Source organism: Nomascus leucogenys, chromosome 4 (genome assembly GCF_006542625.1).
Source record: "Nomascus leucogenys isolate Asia chromosome 4, Asia_NLE_v1, whole genome shotgun sequence".
NCBI classification, from domain to species: Eukaryota; Metazoa; Chordata; class Mammalia; order Primates; family Hylobatidae; genus Nomascus; species Nomascus leucogenys.
The window spans coordinates 61710922-61731173 of NC_044384.1; the positions used below are offsets into that span (position 1 = coordinate 61710922).

The following is a 20252-nucleotide window of genomic DNA, read 5'->3' on the forward strand; positions in this document are numbered from 1 at the left end:
TTATTTCATCTCATAAATCTAAAAATAGATTGAGGAAACAGCTGTATAATGAACTCAGATCTATCGGATTCTAAAATCTGCCACCCTGCAGCTAGTCAGTACTCAAAGGAACAGCATGGGAAATCCTGACGGGTCATAGTTACTGTGTTGATAAGGGTAATACTTTTTCTTTTCTTAGGAGAACGGGTTTCACTTTCCCAGGCTGGAGTGCAGTGGCTACTCACAGGCACAGTCATAGCTCACTGTAGCCTCAAACTTGTGGGCTCAAGTGGTCCTCCTCCCTCAGCCTGCCAAGTAACTGGGATTAGAGGCATGCACCCCCCACACCCTAATACTTTTTGTGAGAATTTTTTTCTCCAGGAGGGCTTCTTTATCTCTGTAATCCCTGGAGACTAAGTTAAGGATCGTTGATTTAGGGAAAATATGGATTTGACATTTAGGGCTAATGTTTGTTCTAGAAACGAGTTATCCTCTCTGTTTCTGGTATTCTCCCTCTTACTGAGATTGAGTTAACTAGAGCTCCTCCCCACCTATGTTGAAGGGAAAGTCTCTGACACCCCAATCAACTACCATCTCTGAAATTCCATTGTTATCATCTACTGGCTTCAATTGCTCTTCCTATTGTGTGGGAAGGACAGGGAGACGGGACATAGAGCTGCCTTCCTCATATGTGTCTCAGTCTTGGGCCTTGCCCCTTCCCCTAGTCATTCTGTGACCACTCTTCACATGAACGGTTACGTCATTCATACTCTCATTTCGAACCAGCTTTAGAGGCTACTTTTTTTCTTTCCTTGTCAAATGAAACTGTTATTTATTGTTAATACAAACTAATAGAGGGTAGTAGTACAGATAAAACCAAGTAGATTTTTTATATCGTCAATATTGTTTCCATTTCTAAGGGCATAATAGCTGATCATTTAGAAGTATCACTTGTGGTGGATTGGGAGTTGATTGTATGATCAAAATGATGTGCAATATATTCATGTTTTCCATATTGTCTTTTTTAAAATTAAAAAGTCATGTGCTTTAAAATTTATTTTTATTTAGACCTCTACCTCATTTCCGAAATGGAAAATTGTATTTTAAACCCATTGGAGATCCAGTCTTTGCTCGAGACTTGTTAACATTTCCAGATAATATAGAACATTGTGAAACAGGTAAAAGACATTATGGTGACTTTACTTTTGTACAGATGTTAAATTTGTGGTACAAATGTATAAATTACTGATAATGAAAATTTATATTCTTATTTTGCTTATCAGTCATAGTTTTATCAATATTTTTTAGAGTACAAATAAAATTAGAACGAATACTAGCACTCTTTCAAAGAAAGGCTTGCAAATGTGCATTATATTTTAATATGACCAAGGAAAATATCATAATTTTCAAAATTCATTTATTGACTTTTTTAGTATTTGGTATGCTGTTAGGAGACACCATTATTTTGGATAATCTGGATGCGGCCAATCATTATAGAAAAGAGGTATGTATTTGATTTCTTTTTAAATTTGTAGACTTCAGTTTTAATGTATATCATGTCCATTTGATGATACATATACAAATGACTAAGTAGCCTTTTCAAAACCAATTTAAATTCTGCAAATTGATAAGCAACTTAAAAATAGGCAAAATGTAGGAATGAATGGACCAGGATGCAAATTTAAATAGATGTGTTTTGGAGCTACGAAATTGTCTAAGACTCAAAACAGTGTCTGTTAGGATTGGAAAAAAGTACTGTCAGGTAATCTTGGTGTAAAATGTAATTTGCTGTAGCCCTTTGTATTGGTTTTCTAGGGCAGCCATTAACTGATGTGAATAATAGAAATATTACTGTCCCACAACAGACTGGGTCACTTAAATAATAGAAATTTAACGTATCACAGTTCTGGAAGCTGGAGATCCAAATTCACAATTTCAGGAGGGTTGGTTACTTCTAAAGACTGTGAATGAAGGATCTGTTCCAGGCCCCTCCCTGACTTGTAGATGAGGACTCTCTTCCCCCTGTCTCTTCACATCTGTGTGTGACTGTGTTCAAATTTCCCCCTTGTTGTAAGGATACCAGTCATATTGGATTAGGGCCCACTGCAGTGACCTCATATTAACTTGATTATCTCAGTAAAGACCCCATCTCCAAATGATGTCACATTCTGAGGGACTGGGGGTTATGGACTTTAACATGGATTTGTTGGGGCTGGTCCCAAACAAAGGTAATGAGTTATCTCAATTGATTGTTTACAGTCAGCTACAGATCTAACTCTTTGTTTTATTCTTTCCTCCCCTTCTCACTAGTCTACTTGACTGGTCTTGTAAAAAGTAAATAAATAAAAGATTATGGTGAAGCACAGTTTAGCCCATAGCGCCTTTGGAGGGTAGTTTGGTAAAATAAATATTTCAGTTATTTACTGCTGCTATATATATAACACTCTAAATTGTAAGTTTAAACAACAACATATTAGTCCTCATGCTCTCTGAGGAGGCATGTGGAAGTCCCTGATTTGCAGCTTTTGCCAATTTCCGTGGTGTAAGTACTTGTATCATGGATGATTTCCAGCAGTCTGTATGAAGTCCTTCATGCCTATATGAATGTGGTGTTCAGGAGACCTGGCTTTCGTGACCCAGTACAAGCTGGTTCCAGCATATCACTAGGCACAGTGCACTGAGGGTTATACGATGAATTAGACAAACCAGATAGCCATTGGAAATTCCAGCTGAGATTAGCTAAAATGCTATTTCAGATATGTATCTTAATGAACTGGCAAGAAAGTAAGGATTCTAAGTGGAAGTGGGAACCTGGAGAGATAAACAGAACACTAATGCCAGATTTTTGCAGTGAGAACGTTTTCCAGACTAATTGAACTTAAGCATTGATTTTTCACTCCCTCGAGGGGCTTAAGGGTAGGAGACAAAACCCGGGCTCTAAACAACATGGGGAATCTGATAACTGGGGACACCCCCCTCTGTGGGGGGAAACCTTAGTATAAGGGTAAACAAACCTTTAAACCTGCCACCTTCATCTCAACTCCAGCTGCTTCAGGGAACTACCAGAAAATTCTCTCTCTTGAACTTTGGCAGTAAGCGGAAAAGTAAAAAAGTTAAATATTTTTCTAGAGAATTCATCAACATAACAATTGACTGTAATATCTGTTTGCAACCTGTATTCATACTACTTGGATGTTCTGAAAACCTTCAAGGTAAACATTTGGTTTCATGTGCTAGACTAGTAGTATCCTTAGATATCTGATTGAAGCAAACACAAATGTTTTCTGGAGGAATTTCACCGTTGTTTTTGAATGGAAATAATTTCCATATTGAAAATGAGAGCAAATATTTTTAAAGTGTTAATATTTGATTAATATAGTTTAAAAAATGAAAGTGTTGAAAATGAGAAAGGAACAAGTTAAATTGAAAAATATCTATATTAATTGTTAATTAATATAGTTCAAAAAATGAAAGTGTTGAAAATGAGAAAAGAATAAGTCAACTTGAAAAAATCAAATAGAGCTTCTAAAAATCAAAAGATGTAATAGAAATTAAATACTAACTGAGCAGGTTTAACATCTTAAGAATTTGTGAATTAAAAAGAGGGTCAGAAAAAAATAATTCAGACTGCAACCCAGAGAGAAAGAGAAAATGGAATGTAAGACAAAGAAGTTGAAGAGACATGGAGGGTAGAATGAGAGAGCATCTAACCAAAATTTAATCAGAGTATCGAGAGGAGAGCGTTTATAAAAGGATTATAGGCAATATTTGAAGAACTAATGGCTGAAAATATCTTAAAACTGATGAAAGATACCAATACTAGTTTTGCAAAAATGTTATAGCACACATGTGACAAAAGAATAGAATTTGTTTTTCATAATTGATAATAGCACATATTGATTTCCTTGCTTCCAGGTTTCTAAATGAAGTCATATATAACTTTGCCAATCAAATATTATTTTAAAACTCTTCTAAGAAAAAGCTCTTATGATATTCCTTGGTAACATTGTTGGGTTTCAGAGTTGTAATATTGTTCATTCCAGAATTTGCAGAATTTGCAAACACTGTCATGACTTTTTTTGTCCTAATAGTGTACTTAGTGAGGTAGAATCGAGGTTGAGGGAGAATTGAGAAACTGTCTGTGAAAGTAGTATTTCCAGAATCATTATAAAAGGAGAGCCAAACTGTCTGCCCTTCTACCATAACTCTTCCCTCATATTGCTTCTTAACAAGAGAATAGAAAATCTATACATTTTAGTGTATTTATTTAAGATCATATTAGGCTGAGCATGATGGCTCATGCCCGTAATCTCAGCAGTTTGAGAGGCCAAGGCAGGAATATCACTTGAAGGCAAGAGTTTGAGACCAGCCTGGGCAACATAGTGAGACACCAACTCTACAAAGTTTAAAAAAAAAAGTAACCAGGCATGGTGGCCTACACCTATAGTCCCAGTTATTCAGGTGGCTCAGTTGGGATAATTGCTTGAGCCCAAAAGTTGGAAGCTGTAGTGAGCCATGGTCATGCCACTGCACTCCAGCCTGGGCAACCGAGCGAGACCACAGCTCAAAAAAAAAAAAAAAAAAAAAAAAAGGATATTAAATCCTTAGAAACATTGATTACCTGAATCTTGATAAGTGGATAGCACATGAAGCCAGTTTGTATTTTTGTTGTTGTTGTTCACCACTAGAAAACATATAAAACCAAACCAAAACTAAGAAATTAAGTTGTGGTTATTTCTTGTAAAAATAAATGATTTTTGAATTTGTAAATACTGGCCTTACCAAAGAATTCACCACAGGATTTCTTCAAATAATCATCATAATTACATTTATTTTATATTGTATTTATATAATTCAGAGACTATTTAGCCCCAATATTAGATTGGACTACGTTTTTATACTTGTTAAAAATTACAGTGTTCTTCTTCATTCATTAATGTATGTATGCTATTTCATTGTATGGATGTGCCATAATTTACTTGTATAACTTGTTGAGACCTGTAAGTTTACTACTTTTCATTATTGAAACAATATTTCCGTATACACTTTTACTATTTTTTCCTGATTAGATTCTTAGAAGTAGAATTGCTGAATCATACAGAATGTTAAACTTTTTAACACTTGTCCCATTTCCTTTGAGAAGGGCTGTCCCAGGGCATATCAGTACAAGAAGGCCCTTTTTCCATAGCCCCCCACCAAAGGGGTGTGTGTGTGTGTGTGTGTGTGTGTGTGTGTGTGTGTGTGTGTTTTAACATATTGAGTAGTAAAAATATCTTATTTGAATTACACGTCTCTGGTTACCAATGAAGTTTAACTTTTATTTTTTAATATTTTCTGAACCTTTTTTGCAAGAACATTCTTCTAGATCATGACATACTAAATCCAGTGTTTTTCTTTTATTCTGACTTCTCTGAAGAATTTCTTTCTTTTTTTTTTTTTTCTGAGACAGAGTCTCCTGTTGCCCAGGCTGGAGTACAGTGGTGCGATCTCAGCTCACTGCAACCTCTGCCTCCCGGATTCAAGCCTCCTGCCTCAGCCTCCTGAGTAGCTGGGATTACAGGCGCGTGCCACCATGCCCAGCTAATTTTTGTGTTTTTAGTAGAGATGGGGTTTCAACATGTTGGTCAGGCTGGTCTCGAACTCCTGACCTCCTGATCTGCCCGCCTCGGCCTCCCAAAGTGCTGGGATTACAGGTGTGAGCCACCACACCTGACATAAGAATTTAATTCTTAATTAACCCTTCATCTTTTCCCATCCATGACTTCAGTTTTTCTACATTATTTCAGTTCCCCTAACTCTCAAATTATCACCTCTTTATCTTCCCATACCTAAAACCATAGTATTATCTTTGGAAGAGTCAGTCTGGTGCTTTCCAGTCTGTGTTTTCTTCAATGTAATATTCTCCTTTTGCTATCCTTTGGTCATCTAAAAAACTTAAATCTAACAGAGGAAACTGGGTTGGTGATGCTACCTTGATACTTAACTGCCATGGGTTCCAACACAGAACTCTCTGGCCCGTCCTCTTCCTTCCACTTATCAATCCATCATTTACTTTTTTCACTTGCGTTGTCACTGTTCTAGTTTAGGCTGACATTTGAAAAATTGTCTAATTCATCTCTCTGCCTCTGGATTTTTCCCTCTAGTTTATCTTACATATTGCTAGTTACTAATTTTTTGAAAATACTACCGTGATCCTGTCATTTCTAATCTCAGAAACTTTGATTTCTCCTTTTTTGGAGCAGTTGAAATAAGTTGCTCACTACTTACTATTCACTTATTTACAATAGGTTGTTAAAATTACACACTGTCCTACACTGCTGACCAGAGATGGAGATCGAATTCGAAGTAATGGAAAGTTTGGGGGCCTTCAGAATAAAGCTCCTCCAATGGATAAACTTCGGGGAATGGTATTTGGAGCTCCAGTACCAAAACAGTGTCTGATCTTAGGGGAACAAATAGGTAAGTTGAGTAAGTACTTAAATAGCAATTTCTAATTTAATTTTACTCTTTTATTTTTCTAAGAGCTTATGTTTTGAGAATCTAACATGAAAAATTAACAAATGTAAGTAGGTAACAAATGTAAGAAAGATGTTTTTGTCTACTACGTTCAGCTTTTTTATATCAGGTAGTTTAGAGTTATGTAAATAGTAGCTTTATCCTTTGTATTTTCATTCTTATATGTAGTGCATGCCTGTGTTCCCAGCTACTCGGGAGGCTAAGACGAGTGTCGCTTGAGCCCAGGAATTTGAGGTCAGCCTGGGCAACATAGCAAGACTCCATCTCTTAAAAAAAAAAAAAAAAAGAATAAATTTCTGTCGTTATTGAATAAGTCAGTATTTTATTACATAATCATAGTACTTATTTCTATCTTGAAATTTGTAACTATCTAGAACAATTAAGGCTTATTAGAAAGTGTATGACGTGATCTCCTGCCCCTTTTTCCCTTCCACAGGCTGTGTCCCTTTGCATCTAATTAGCCAATATAATTGTCTCTGCACATCTGTGCTCTGAAGTGCGTATACTTACCAGGAAGTCTCCTTACCATCCATTACCTTAGAGCCTATTTGCTCTTAATTTATATAATTAATTCCGATACACTCAACTCTACTTTCCCAACACAGAGCAGTTTGTTGTTAACTTTCTTTTAATTGAAAAAGACATATAACATAAAATTTACCATCTTAACCATTTTTAACAGTACAGTTTGGCCGGGCTCGATGGCTCACGCCTGTAATCCCAGCACTTTGGGAGGCCGAGGCAGGCGGATCACAAGGTCAACAGATCGAGCCCATCCTGGCTAACACAGTGAAACCCTGTCTCTACTAAAAATAAAATAAAATAAAAATAAAAATAAAAAAATTAGCTGGGCGTGGTGGCACACACCTGTAGTCCCAGCTACTTGGGAGACTGAGGTAGGAGAATCATTCGAACCCAGGAGGCGGAGGTTGCAGTGAGCTGAGATTGCACCACTGCACTCCAGCCTGGGCAACAGAGACTCTGTCTCAAAAAAAAAAAAAAAAAAAAAAAAAAGTATAGTTCATTGGTGTTAAGTGCATTCACATTGTTGTTCATTTTGTCTCCAGAACTGTTTTCAGTATGCACAGTTGAAACTTTGTATAAACTCTCCATTGTCCATTCCCTGACAACCATTATACTTCTTTCTGTCTCTCTGAATATGACTTCTAGATACTTCATATAAGTAGAATCATACTTATATGTCCTTTTGTGACTGGCTAATTTCACTTGGCATAGTGTCCTCAAGGTCTGTCCATGCTGTAATAAGTGTTAGAATGTCCTTCCTTTGTAAGACTGAGTAATACATATTTCATTGTATGTATTTGCAACGTTTTGTTTACTTTTACTTTTTTCTTCTTATTTTTTATTTTTATTTTTTTGAGATAGAGTCTCACTCTGTCACCTAGGCTGGAGTGCAGTGGCACAATCTCAGCTCACTGCAACCTCAGCCTCCCGGGATCAAGCAATGCTTGTACCTCAGCCACCTGAGTTGCTGGGATTACAGACATGCGCCACCACACCTGGCAAATTTTTGTGTCTTTAGTAGAGATGGGGTTTGAACTCCTGGCCTCAAGTGATCCACCTTCCTTGGCCTCCCGAAGTGCTGGAATTACAGGCATGAGGCACCGTGCCTGGCCACTTTACTTTTTATTAAAGTAAAATACACAGAAAAATGTGCATGTTTCGTGAACATTCAGCTTCATGGATCTTCACAACATGAACACTGCACTTGTATTAAAAAATAGAACATCAGGCTGGGCTTGGTGGCTCACACCTGTAATCCCAGCACTTTGGGAGGCCAAGGCAGGTGGATCACCTGAGGTCAGGAGTTCAAGACTAGCCTGGCCAACATGGTAAAACCCCATCTTTACTAAAAATACAAAAATTAGCTGGGTGTGGTGGTGGGTCCCTGTTGTCCCGACTACTTGTGAAGCTCGGGGAGGACCGTCACTTGAGCCTGGGAGGCAGAGGTTGCAGTGAGCCAAGATTGTGCCATTGCACTCCAGTCTGGGTGATGAGCAAAACAACATATAAAAAAAAGAAAAAGAGACACCAGTACTGTAGAAGATTTCTTTTTGGCTCCTCCACTCCCTACCACCACTCCATACTCAAAGGATAACAACTTTCTTGACTTATAGTAGCATAGATTAATTTTGCGCATTTTAGGACTTTATATACTTGTTATTGTGCAGTGCATACTTTTTTATATGTCTAGTTTTGTTCATTCAACACTATGCATGTAGTTCATTTTCATTGCAGGATAATACTTCATTGTGTGAATGAAATGTACAATTTATTTATTCTACTGTTGAGGAATTTGAGCAGTGTCTTAGTCTGTTTTGTGTTGCTATAAAGGAATACCTGAAGCTGGGTGAATTATAAAGAAACAGATAATTTGGCATACAGTTCTTCTGGCTGAAAAGTTCAAGATTGGGCATCTGCATCTGGTGAGGGCGTCAGGCTGCTTCCTATCACAGTAGATGAAGAGGAGCTGGCATGTGCAAAGATCACATCTCAAGAAAGGAAGCAAAAGGGAAGGGGAGGGAAGGTGCCAGGCTCTTTAAACAACCAGCTTTTAGGAACAGAGCAAGAATTCACTCACTCCCAAGGGATGGCACTAATCTATTCATGAGGGATCTGCCTTCATGACCCCAACATTAGGCCTCACCTCCCAACACCACCATACTAGGGATCAAATTTTAACATGAGCTTTGGTGGAGACAAACCAACTGTAGCAGGTAATTTCCATTTGGGGCTATCAGTTCAGCCTCAGAAATTTTTTAATTAGTAGTTGAGAAAGGTGGTGGGAAGAGGAGTCATAGTTCTGTTTATGACATCAGTGGACACATACAGTCTCTACAATGAGTGAATATCTAAAGAAACTGATAAGAAATCAGAGAAAACATTTTAATCAAGGTCAGTGAATTAATGTAAAAGGCCTAGACTCTATACCTAAGCATATTATGGCAGTAGTTCCCAAAACCAGAAAGAATTACCCGTGGAACTTAAAAAATACACAGATGTCATATTTAATAGTTGCTTAGCTTTCTTGACAAATATATTCAAAGATACACTCCCACATACACACTAATGATTCATTGATAAGAACTCAAAGGAGAGCATTTAAGGTTACTAATAAAGTACTTTTGGTTATAAGCAATAGCAGCCATGCATGACTACTTTAAGCCAAACAGGAATCTACTGGAAGGAAACTGGAAGAAATCACAGATTTAAAGGAGATGGAAACCGCCAAGACAAAGTCAAAGATGACTCTAGGACAGTCAGCAGCCTTGAGCTCCATATACCTTCACCCTGAAGTTTTAATATAACTTAACTCCCACCAGTCCTAGGAGAGAGAAATGCCCACCACCTTCCAGGTCAACCAGACTTAGTAAGGATCAAATAAAGCAGTTTTGGAGACCCTCCCCTGGGTATCATGGAATCATTCTCAGAGCAAAAGCAATTTTGAGGAAGGCCATCACCATAAAAATTGTCAACTGCTAGCACAGTTATAAGCAAAGTATTTGTTTTCTAAATAATTTGCCTATACATTGTCTTGCATGATTAGTATAAGAACAAATCAGAGCATAAGAAGAAAAAAATCACTGGACATTTACGTATTATAAAATATTATTACATTGCAGACACCCTGTTAAGGTTGTCACATGAATGATCTTATTTACTGCTGTTACCTTCATTTTATAGATGAAGAAGTTGAGGTTCACAAAGGTTAGATAGCTTTCTCATGTTTAGAACAGTGTGTGTATTCGTTAGCACATTGAAAAAAGTAGAAAGAAATATACTTTTAATTCTGGGTTATATAATTGAGATAATTTTCTCCATTATCCCTTTCTATATATTTTTCCAGACTTGCCTCAGTGAGCATTGTGTCACTTTTACAATCAGAAAAATTTTCTTATTGTTTTTAATATTCATTTATTTTATTTTATCTTTATTTTACTTTTTGAGACAGAGTCTTGCTCTGTTGCCCAAGGTGGAGTGCAGTGGCTTGATCTAATTGCAATCTCCACCTCCCAGGTTCAAGTAATTCTTGTGCTTCAGCCTCCCGAGTAGCTGGGATTACAGGTACACGCCTCCATACCCAGCTAATTTTTATATTTTTGTAGAGATGGGGTTTCACCATGTTGGCCGGGCTGGTCTCGAACTCCTGCCCTCAAGTGATCTGCCCACTTCGGCCTCCCAAAGTGCTAGGATTACAATGTGAGCCACCTCCCCCGGCCAAATTAATATTCTGTTAATGCATAATTGATCTTCTAGGAAACATGCCTAAACAATCCTAACTACAGGCAAGGCATTGTTTTATTCAAATGAATATCACAGCTTTGTTTTTTTTTTTGTTTGTTTGTTTTTTGAGACAGGGTCTCACTTTGTTGCCCAGGCTGGAGTGCAGTGGCACGATCATGGCTCACCATAGCCTTCTAACTTCCCGGGATCAGGTGATCCTCCCACCTTAGCCTTTCAAATAGCTGGGACTACAGGCTTGTGCCACCACACTGGCTAATTTTTTTGTATTATTGTTATTATTTTTTTTTTTTTTGTAGACATGGGGTTTTGCCATGTTGCCTAGCTGGTCTCAAACTCCTGGGCCCAGGTGATCTGCCTGCCTTGGCCTCCCAGAGTGCTAGGGATTACAGGTGTAAGCCACTCTGCCTGGCTACAGCCTTGTTTTTCAAGTAAAACATAGAAATGTTAAATCCTTTAATTGAATTTGTAATCTGGAGAATGTCTATGTCAAGGTTAAGTGGAAGGTGAATAAAAATACAAATATCACACGTTAAAAATTAAACCTTTAAACCTGTGGAATGAAAAGAAAAAAGTGAGAGAGTAGACTTTGTTTTTTTTTCCCACCATTTCTTGTTTCCTATACAGACTTAGGATGTTTCAACTTATATTTTTCAACTTCACAATAGTGTGAAACCAATACACATTCAGTATGCTTCTCAACTTATAATGGGGCTGTGTCTGGATAAACTCTTAATAAATTGAGAATATCATAAGTTGGAAGTGCACTCTCTTTCACAGTATTTTCAAGTTATGATGGGTTTATTGGGACATAACTTCATCGTAAGTTGAGGAGCATCTGTATTATTTCAATTTTTCTGTAGAGATCTTGGAAATAGAAATACTTTTAAAATGCAAAGGAAATAACTAAGGACACTGTAGAAGCCAGAATGTAGACAGAAGAGAGAAAGAGATGTTAATAATAACTCAGGCTGGGTGTGGTGGCTCACGTCTGTAACCCCGACACTTTGGGAGGCCGAGGCGGGCGGATCACGAGGTCAGGAGATTGAGACCAGCCTGGCCAACATGGTGAAACCCTGTCTCTACTAAAAATAAAAAAAATTAGCTGGGCGTGGTGGCACGTGCCTGTAGTCTCAGCTATTCAGGAGGCTGAGGCCGGAGAATTGCTTAAACCCAGGAGGCAGAGCTTGCAGTGAGCCGAGATTGTGCCACTGCACTCCAGCCTGGGCGACAGAGCGAGACTTTGTCTCAAAAGTAAATAAATAAATAACTTGAGAAGAAAAGCATCTTATCATAATCAATAAGTAATTGCAGAAGTCCCCCCCCCCGCCCGCAGTTTTGCTTTCTACAAATTCAATTACCCGAAGTCAATGACAGTCCAAAATAGGTGAGTGCAGTACAGTAAGATACTTTGAGAGGGAAAGATCACATTCATATAGCTTTATTACAGTATATTTTTATTCTGTTTTATTGTTGTTAATCTACTATGCCTAATTTATAAATTAAAATTTATCATAGGCTGGCATGTATAGGACAAAACAGTACAGGCCAGACACAGTGGCTCACTCCTGTAATCCCAGCACTCTGGGAGGCCAAGGTGGGTGGATCACCTGAGGTCAGGAATTCAAGACCAGCCTGGCCAAAAGAGTGAAACCCCATCTCTACTAAAAATACAAAAAATTAGCTGGGTATAGTGGCACACACCTGTAATCCCAGTTACTTGGGAGGCTGAGACAAGAGAACTGCTTGAACCCAGGAAGCAGAGGTTGCAGTAAGCCAAGATTGCACCACTGCACTCCTGCCTGAGCAACAGAGCGAGATTCCATCTCAAAAAACAAAATACCACAGTACAGGTAGAAGAAAATAATTCAAATGTCCCTAGCATAAAGAAAAAATATTAAGATGAGGGATATCCCAATTACCTTTATTTTATCTTGACACATTATATAAAGTATCAGAATATCACATGTGCCCTGAAAATGTGTACATCTGTCATATATCAATTTTAGAAATGAAAAAAACAAAGTCATGAGAATGGGAAAGGAAATAAAGTGGTAACTATTTGTAGATTGTATAACAGTATACCTATAAAACCCAAGGTAATCAAAGATGAAAATTAAAAGAATTTATTAAAGGAGAAAGTTATAAAATTAGCATACAAAAATAATAGCATTCATATAATCTTACAGTAAGCAGTTAGAAGATATAATGGGAGAGGAAAAAAGTCATATACAAGAACAAAAAGAATAAGTTTTAAAAGGTGTTTCTGCAGCTAAACATGTTGATCTTTAAATACAAAGAAAAATAAATATGAATGAATACCTAAGAACAGAGACTTCTGCTTCTCACCAAGATGGAATAACTTACATCAAACAAACCAAAGGAAAAAAACCACTGAGGCCAGGCACAGTGGCTCACGCCTATAATCTCAGCACTTTGGGAGACCAAGATGGGCGGATTGCTTGAGACCAGCCTGGGCAATACAGTGACACCTCATCTCTACAGAAAATAAAATAATGAGTTGGGCCTGGTGGCTCGTTCCTTTAGTCCCACTTCTTTGGGAGGCTGAGGTTGCTGTGAGCCGTGATTGTGCTACTGCATTCCAGCCTGGGTGGCAGAGTGACGCTCTGTCTCAAAAAAACAAAGCACTGAGCAAAATATGTGAAAGAATAGTTTTCAAGACTTTGGATATCAAGCAGTGAAGAATGCTGATTCCTGAGAAATAGGAATCAACTGAAGTAGCCCTGTGGTTGCTTCAGCTTACTGCCTAGAGGGATTTTCCAGACTATGTAAAACAGACAAGGGGAACCCAGGAAGAAGCTCAGTAGTCTCAAAGTTGAGAAGAACAGGCTGGGAGTCCAGGAAGGTCAAGACAACTATAGGTCACAGACAGGTTACTGGGAAGGCAAGAGCTGCCTTAGAGAGCGAGCAAGCTCTGGAAGTGCAGTGGGTCTCCCTTCAGTATCCAGCTTAGTACTAATTAGTGCATGAATGTGAGAAGACCACCCAAGGCCAGAAAGAAACACCCTGAAGATGAAACAGTAGTCAGAACTCTTAGTTTAATTCTATAATAAATCATTTCCAAAATATTTATTGAATTGAATTGTAAAATCTGAAACTGTACTTACTGAGAGCTACTATATTCCCAAATATTTCCCGTTATTTGCTCCTTTAAACTTTACCAATAAAGTACAAAAAGAGTTCATAGAGTTAAAAATATTTCTTTACAAATAAACTTTGCTTTTAAAAAAACAGCAGTACTGTCATGTGCTGCATAAGGCTGTCAAAAACAGACTGTATGTAAGACAGTGGTCCCATAAGTTTATAATGGAGTTGATTACCTTTTCTATGTTTAGATACACAAATGCTTACCATTGTGTTATAGTTACCTACAGTATTTAGTACTGTCACATGCTGTACAGGTTTGTAGTCTTGGAGCAATGGGCTATACCATATACCCTAGGAGCATTGTAGGCTCTACATACCATGTAGGTTTGTGTAAGTACACTCTGTTGTGTTCACTCAGTGACGAAATAACCTAATGAAACATTGCTCAGAGCATATCCCCATCATTAAGCAACACATGACTGCACAGGGTTCAGTAGTATCCACTGGGGGTTTCAGACATCCACTGGGGGTCTTGGAACATGTCCCATGAGGAAAAGGAGGGACTACTGTAATACATAGTTTGTAATCATGACATCATCAAAAGTATTATGTTCATATACTTCAAAATATTATATATCTGACCAGGTTAGACATTACTTATACTTTATTGCTTTCATACTTGATTTATTATAATAGTAAGCTGTCAATATTTCAGTCAATTATTATGGTTTTTTAAATAAAGCTCTTAATATTTTTATGAATAGTGACGAAGATTAGTTAAGCACTCTGGCTTTCAGGGAAAGGTTGTTTTGTTTTGTTATGGGAATAGAGCAGTGTGATAATCTCTCATGGACCTGTCACCTAGCTTTGATTATTAAAACATAGCCAGTCTTGTTTCATTTATACCCACCCTGTCACAGCTTGCCTCTATCCTCCTTCCTGGGTGGGTTATTTGAAGCAAGTCAAAGCAGAGGTTCTGGTGTATTTTTTTCTTGTAGTTTTTCCCAGTCATAAGTGCTTATCAGTTTTTTTGCCAATAAGTTTCTTAGAATTATGTGGAGCACAAAGTTTGAAGAGCACTAAATATTATTTAGGAAAGTCTACCTATGCATCTAACTGCATAAATCCTTCAGTGGTGACAAAGTTGCTTCAGACTTCTATTAACTCATGTTTGGGCAGTCCTTACACACTTACCTGATAACAGCCTTTCAGATATACTTTCAATCCTTTTGTGTTGTTTCTAGTAGCTTCACATAGTCATTTTCCTGGACATGTTGAAATAACCTATCTTAGTATTGTGACTCATTTACATACAAAATAAGTATTATTTTATGTACATAGAAAACATTGCTTGAGGCCAGGTGCGGTGGCTCATGCCTATAATCCCAGCACTTTGGGAGGCTGAGGCGGGCAGATCACGAGGTCAGGAGATCAAGACCATCCTGGCTAACACAGTGAAACCCTGTCTGTACTAAAAATACAAAAAAATCAGCCGGGTATGGTGGCGGGCGCCTGTAGTCCCAGCCACCCGGGAGGCTGAGGCAGGAAAATGGCGTGAACCCGGGAGGTGGAGCTTGCAGTGAGCCAAGATCCCGCCACTGCACTCCAGCCTGGGTGTCTCAAAAAAAAGAAAAGAAAAGAAAAGAAAACATTGCTTTAATGTGGAATTAGAAATCAGACCAGAATAAAGTTCTCAATAAAGTGTAAGGAACATAAGGGTCTTATCGTCACTCAGTTTCACATATAGAATTTGTATTTAAATATGAATATATTCACAAGCACACACAGATGTGTATGTGTAATTTGGTCACTCATTCTAAGTGTAGATTTCTAGAATATTGGGTAGATTTCTTTTTAAAACACTACTCTTGACCCTTAAAGTATAGAATATCTTAGGTTATACCTAATGTACTCTGTACTCTTAAATAATTTCTACCACAGTTTTACTTATAAACTACTTATATATGTTTAAGTATTTGAATGTTTATATGTCCATTTCCATGGATATTGATCATCTTGGTGTGGGACTAGAGTCTTATCCAGATGCTAAATGTTTTAGGTTTTGCAAGCCAACTGGCAAAATCAAGGATGATGTTACGAATATATGTATATAACTATTTAAAATGTAACCATTTTAAACTGGATAGGCTAGTGGCTCACTCCTGTAATCCCGGCACTTCGGGAGCCCAAGATGGTTGGATCACTTAAGCCCAGGAGTTCAAGACCAGCCTGGACTCAAGCAGTCCACTCACCTTGGCCTCCCAAAGGTCGAACAGCATAGTGAAACCCCTTCTCTACAAAAATTAGATAGGTGTGCTGGCCAATTTGCCTGTAATCCGAGCTATTCACGAGGCTAAGATGGGAGAATCACCTGAGCCCAGTAAGTTGAGGCTGCAGTGAGCAGTGATTGTGTCACTGCACTCCATTCTGGGCGACAGAGTGAGACCGTATCTCAAAAAACAAAAACAAAAAACTGAATAAACCATTCTTGGCCAATGAGTGGTAGTTTACTAACCCTTAGCCTAGAGTATAGTCACTATTTAATACTTAGTGTCTAGTAAATCATGGAGACAGGCAATAATCTCAAACCTGAATAATGTAATACTTTTTTGGAATTTCAAAATTTATTTTTATGGCAAAAAGAACACTTGATCATTGTGGAAAAAAACTGGAACATACAGGCAAGCATCATGAATTTTTAAAAGAACTCATAATTCCCAAACCTACAGATTAAACATTATTAATAATTTATTGTATCACCTTCCAGCCTTTTGTCTATACATGTGGGAGTATATATAGTTTAAAATAAGTTGGATTATTCTAACAATGTTGTTTTATAGTCCTTTTCTATATACTATTCTATGGTGGAAATTTTCCCAGGTCATTAATTTGAATAATGTAATACATTTTTAGACAAAGTAATTTAAGGAAAGTTAAGTTTTTTGAAAGTGAAGTATTTTTCTGAGGGTGTTTTTAAAAAATTCTGTTTCGTTTTTTTTGTTGTTGTTTTTTTTTTTTTTTTTTTTTTTTGAGACGGAGTCTCGCTCTGTCACCCAGGCTGGAGTGCAGTGGTGCGATCTCAGCTCACTGCAAGCTCCGCCTCCCGGGTTCACGCCATTCTCCTGCCTCAGCCTCCCAAGTGGCTGGGACTACAGGCGCCCACCACCATGCCCGGCTAATTTTGTTTTTGTATTTTTAGTAGAGACGGGGTTTCACCGTGTTAGCCAGGATGGTCTTTATCTCCTGACCTCGTGATCCACCCGCCTTGGCCTCACAAAGTGCTGGGATTACAGGCGTGAACTACCATGCCCGGCCTAAAAATTTTGTGTTTAAAAATAATAGCCATGGTTTTTGGAAGCAATGATTTTCTTTTTTTACAGTACAAAAAATAAGAAGAATTAATGAGTTGCATCGCTGTCAAGTTTGAACCACAGCCTGCTCACTGTCAGTTACACTTACACATCTTTTTATTAGAAACCCCGTTACTCATCAGTTTTCATTTGGGAAATAGTGATTTCTAACAATACAGTATTTAACGTATTTGCCTTCCCCCTGCAAAATTTGTCCACATGGAATTATATTGAATACTGAATATCGGACAAGATATAAACATTGGCTTGAGAGAGAATGATCCAGTAAAAAACAGAGCACTTTTATATAGAGAACTCTTCCCCGACACAGAAGTAAACTTAAGTCAAACAAAGAAAATTAAATTTAACAATTTTGTGCTGGGATCTTAACTATGCTTTTTTATTTCATTTGTTTATATTGAATGTTTTACGGCTTTAAAAGTCGATCCCCTATGTTACCATAACACAAATCCCAGTGTTGCTCATTTTTTCCCCTAAAACGTGAGTTTGGTTTAATAGCAGTAATTTAATCAAATGCATTTGGTTTCTTTACAGATCTTCTTCAGCAGTATCGTTCTGCTGTGTGCAAACTAGACAGTGTGAATAACGATCTTAACAGTCAATTAGAGTACCTTCGCACTCCGGATATGAGGAAGAAAAAGCAAGAACTTGATGAACATGAGAAAAATCTCAAACTGATAGAGGAAAAACTAGGTAAGTCTTTGCTTTTTGTTAACTTCTACTTTCTTTGTATGGAGATAAATATTTATGATGAGAGAGAATCCAACTGTAAGAAAAAAGAATGCAAATAATTCAGAACTTAACAAAAACTCTTAACCTCCAAGTCCTATCTGATAAATGGTTAAAAACTATTCTTTCACCAGAAGTAATAAGAGGCATTCTCAGTATTCTTTCTTAATTCTTTTTCTATAAATTATGACGTATTCATGTTTGCATTTCTGTCATATAATTCCATTGTTTTTATTGTAAAGTTAACTTTCTACATTTTCCATTTTCACAGGTATGACTCCCATACGTAAGTGTAATGACTCATTGCGTCATTCACCAAAGGTTGAGACGACAGATTGTCCAATTCCTCCTAAAAGAATGAGACGAGAAGCTACAAGACAAAATAGGTGAGTTTGTTTGACCTGATAATTATGCTTGGTTAGTTTACCAAAGTTCTTGGGTCTCATGATAGCTTTGTTTTTTTGAGATGAAGTCTTGCTCTGTTGCCCAGGCTAGAGTGCAGTGGCACAATCTTGGTTCACTGCAACCTCTGCCTCCTAGGCCCAAGGGATTCTTGTGCCTCAGCCTCCCGAGTAGCTGGCATTACAGGCATGCACCACCATGCTCGGCTAATTTTTTGTATTTTTTTGTAGAGATGGGGTTTCACTGTGTTGGCCAGGCTAGTCTCAAACTCCTGACCTCAAGCAATCTGCCCCTCTTGGCCTCCCAAAGTGCTGGGATTACAGGCGTGAGCCACTGCACCTGACTGGGTCATCATACTTTAAAAACAGTATGAGTTCATGTCTAATTCTTCCTTTGAGCCAGAATTAATATTTTAAATTTTAAAAAAAAGTAATAATGAAGATAAAACTTAAGCGTTATATTCTCTTAGGATACTCAATCTTCTAAATAACTTGTGCTAATTATTTAGAGATGTTTATATCTTATTTTTATGTTAAAAGTGATTGTTAAGAGTCAAATTGCTTGTCTATTGTTTGGCTCATTGCATTCAGAGGATCAGTAACTTAAAACTTAGTAAGTAGAGAATATGCAAAACCATTTGTAAATCACTTATTTTAAAATTGCTTATAATTTTTGGTTTGGAGAATTAGGTGCCATTTAGATCACCAAAAAACCAACACAGCCATTTCCACCCTAACTTCATAGTAAGAAAACTGTCCCTTTTAGATTAAATGTTAGTAAAGTCATCCCACAGAAGAATATCATGGTACTGGTGTTTCTCTTTTATTATTTCAAAAGGTTTAATTGTAGACTCTACCTGAATATGTTTTCTCATATCAACTGTAGAGGAATTCCCTTGAAACTGTGGTGTTTGGAATCGTTGTTCTTTGCCGTATTCATCTGCATATTCTACATTTATTCAGTAAAGATTTGAAATCTCACTCTGTGTTGTATGTTGCTGGGTGAATAAAACTGACATGGTTCTTGCCTCCGTTGGAATTCTGTAATTCTATGCGGTAGAGGGACAATTTAAAAAGTAAATTTTTTTCTATTTATAAGGAATGAAAAGGCCGGGTACAGTGGCTCATGCCTATAATCCCAGTACTTTGGGAGGCCGAGGCAGGTGGATCACCTGAGGTCAGGAGTTGGAGACCAGCTTGGCCAAGATGGCAAAACCCTGTCTCTACTAAAAATACAAAAATTAGCCAGTCATGGTGGCGCACGCCTGTAATCTCAGCTACTCGGGAGGCTGAGGCAGGAGAATTGCTTGAACTCAAGAGGCAGAGGTTGCAGTGAGCCAAGATCGCACCATTGCACTCCAGTCTGGGCAACAAGAGCATAACTCCGTCTCAAAAAAAAAAAAAAAAAAAAAAAAAAAAAAAAAAAAAAAAAAAAAAAGAAAAGAAAATAGGGAATGAAAAAATGATGAAGTAATAGAAAATAATAGGGAAACAGTATCAGTTGTCTGGAGAGATGCATTGAAACAGAGAACTGAAGGATGGGGAGGAACCAGCCATATAGGGATTGGTTTCAGTCAGAGGTTGGGAAGGAGGCATGATGCTCTAAGAAAACAGGTGTGGTATGTTTGAGGAACTGAAAAGATGTTAGCGGCTAAGGCATGGTATGGTATGCAAGAGGGAGAGGGCCAAACTGTTGTCGGACATAGAGGCAGAGGCCAGATTATGAAACTCCTCCCTCATCATGTTGCAAAAAAAAAATCTATTTTAAGTTCATTGATATCTCTTGAGTATCACACATGTAGGCATGTGAATGATGTGTTCATGGGCATGAGGTGTATACAGACTATTAAGCTGATCATTCAAAGTGTGTTGGGGCAGTTTAGCA

General features: G+C 37.7%; 1 protein-coding gene across 3 annotated transcripts in view; it reads left to right on the top strand.

Moving 5' to 3' along the window:
* Positions 1–20252, top strand: part of SMCHD1 (structural maintenance of chromosomes flexible hinge domain containing 1) — a 154010-nt gene that overhangs the window by 127168 nt on the left and 6590 nt on the right. For 2 of the 3 annotated variants that reach the window (XM_030810685.1, XM_030810686.1), the window contains 5 exons: positions 1048–1157; positions 1413–1483; positions 6267–6438; positions 17772–17930; positions 18238–18352. In XM_030810685.1, the coding sequence (XP_030666545.1) occupies positions 1048–1157; positions 1413–1483; positions 6267–6438; positions 17772–17930; positions 18238–18352 (627 nt within the window). Of the gene's footprint in view, positions 1–1047; positions 1158–1412; positions 1484–6266; positions 6439–17771; positions 17931–18237; positions 18353–20252 lie in introns of those variants that run through there. The other variant, XR_004029653.1, reaches the window with a different exon arrangement.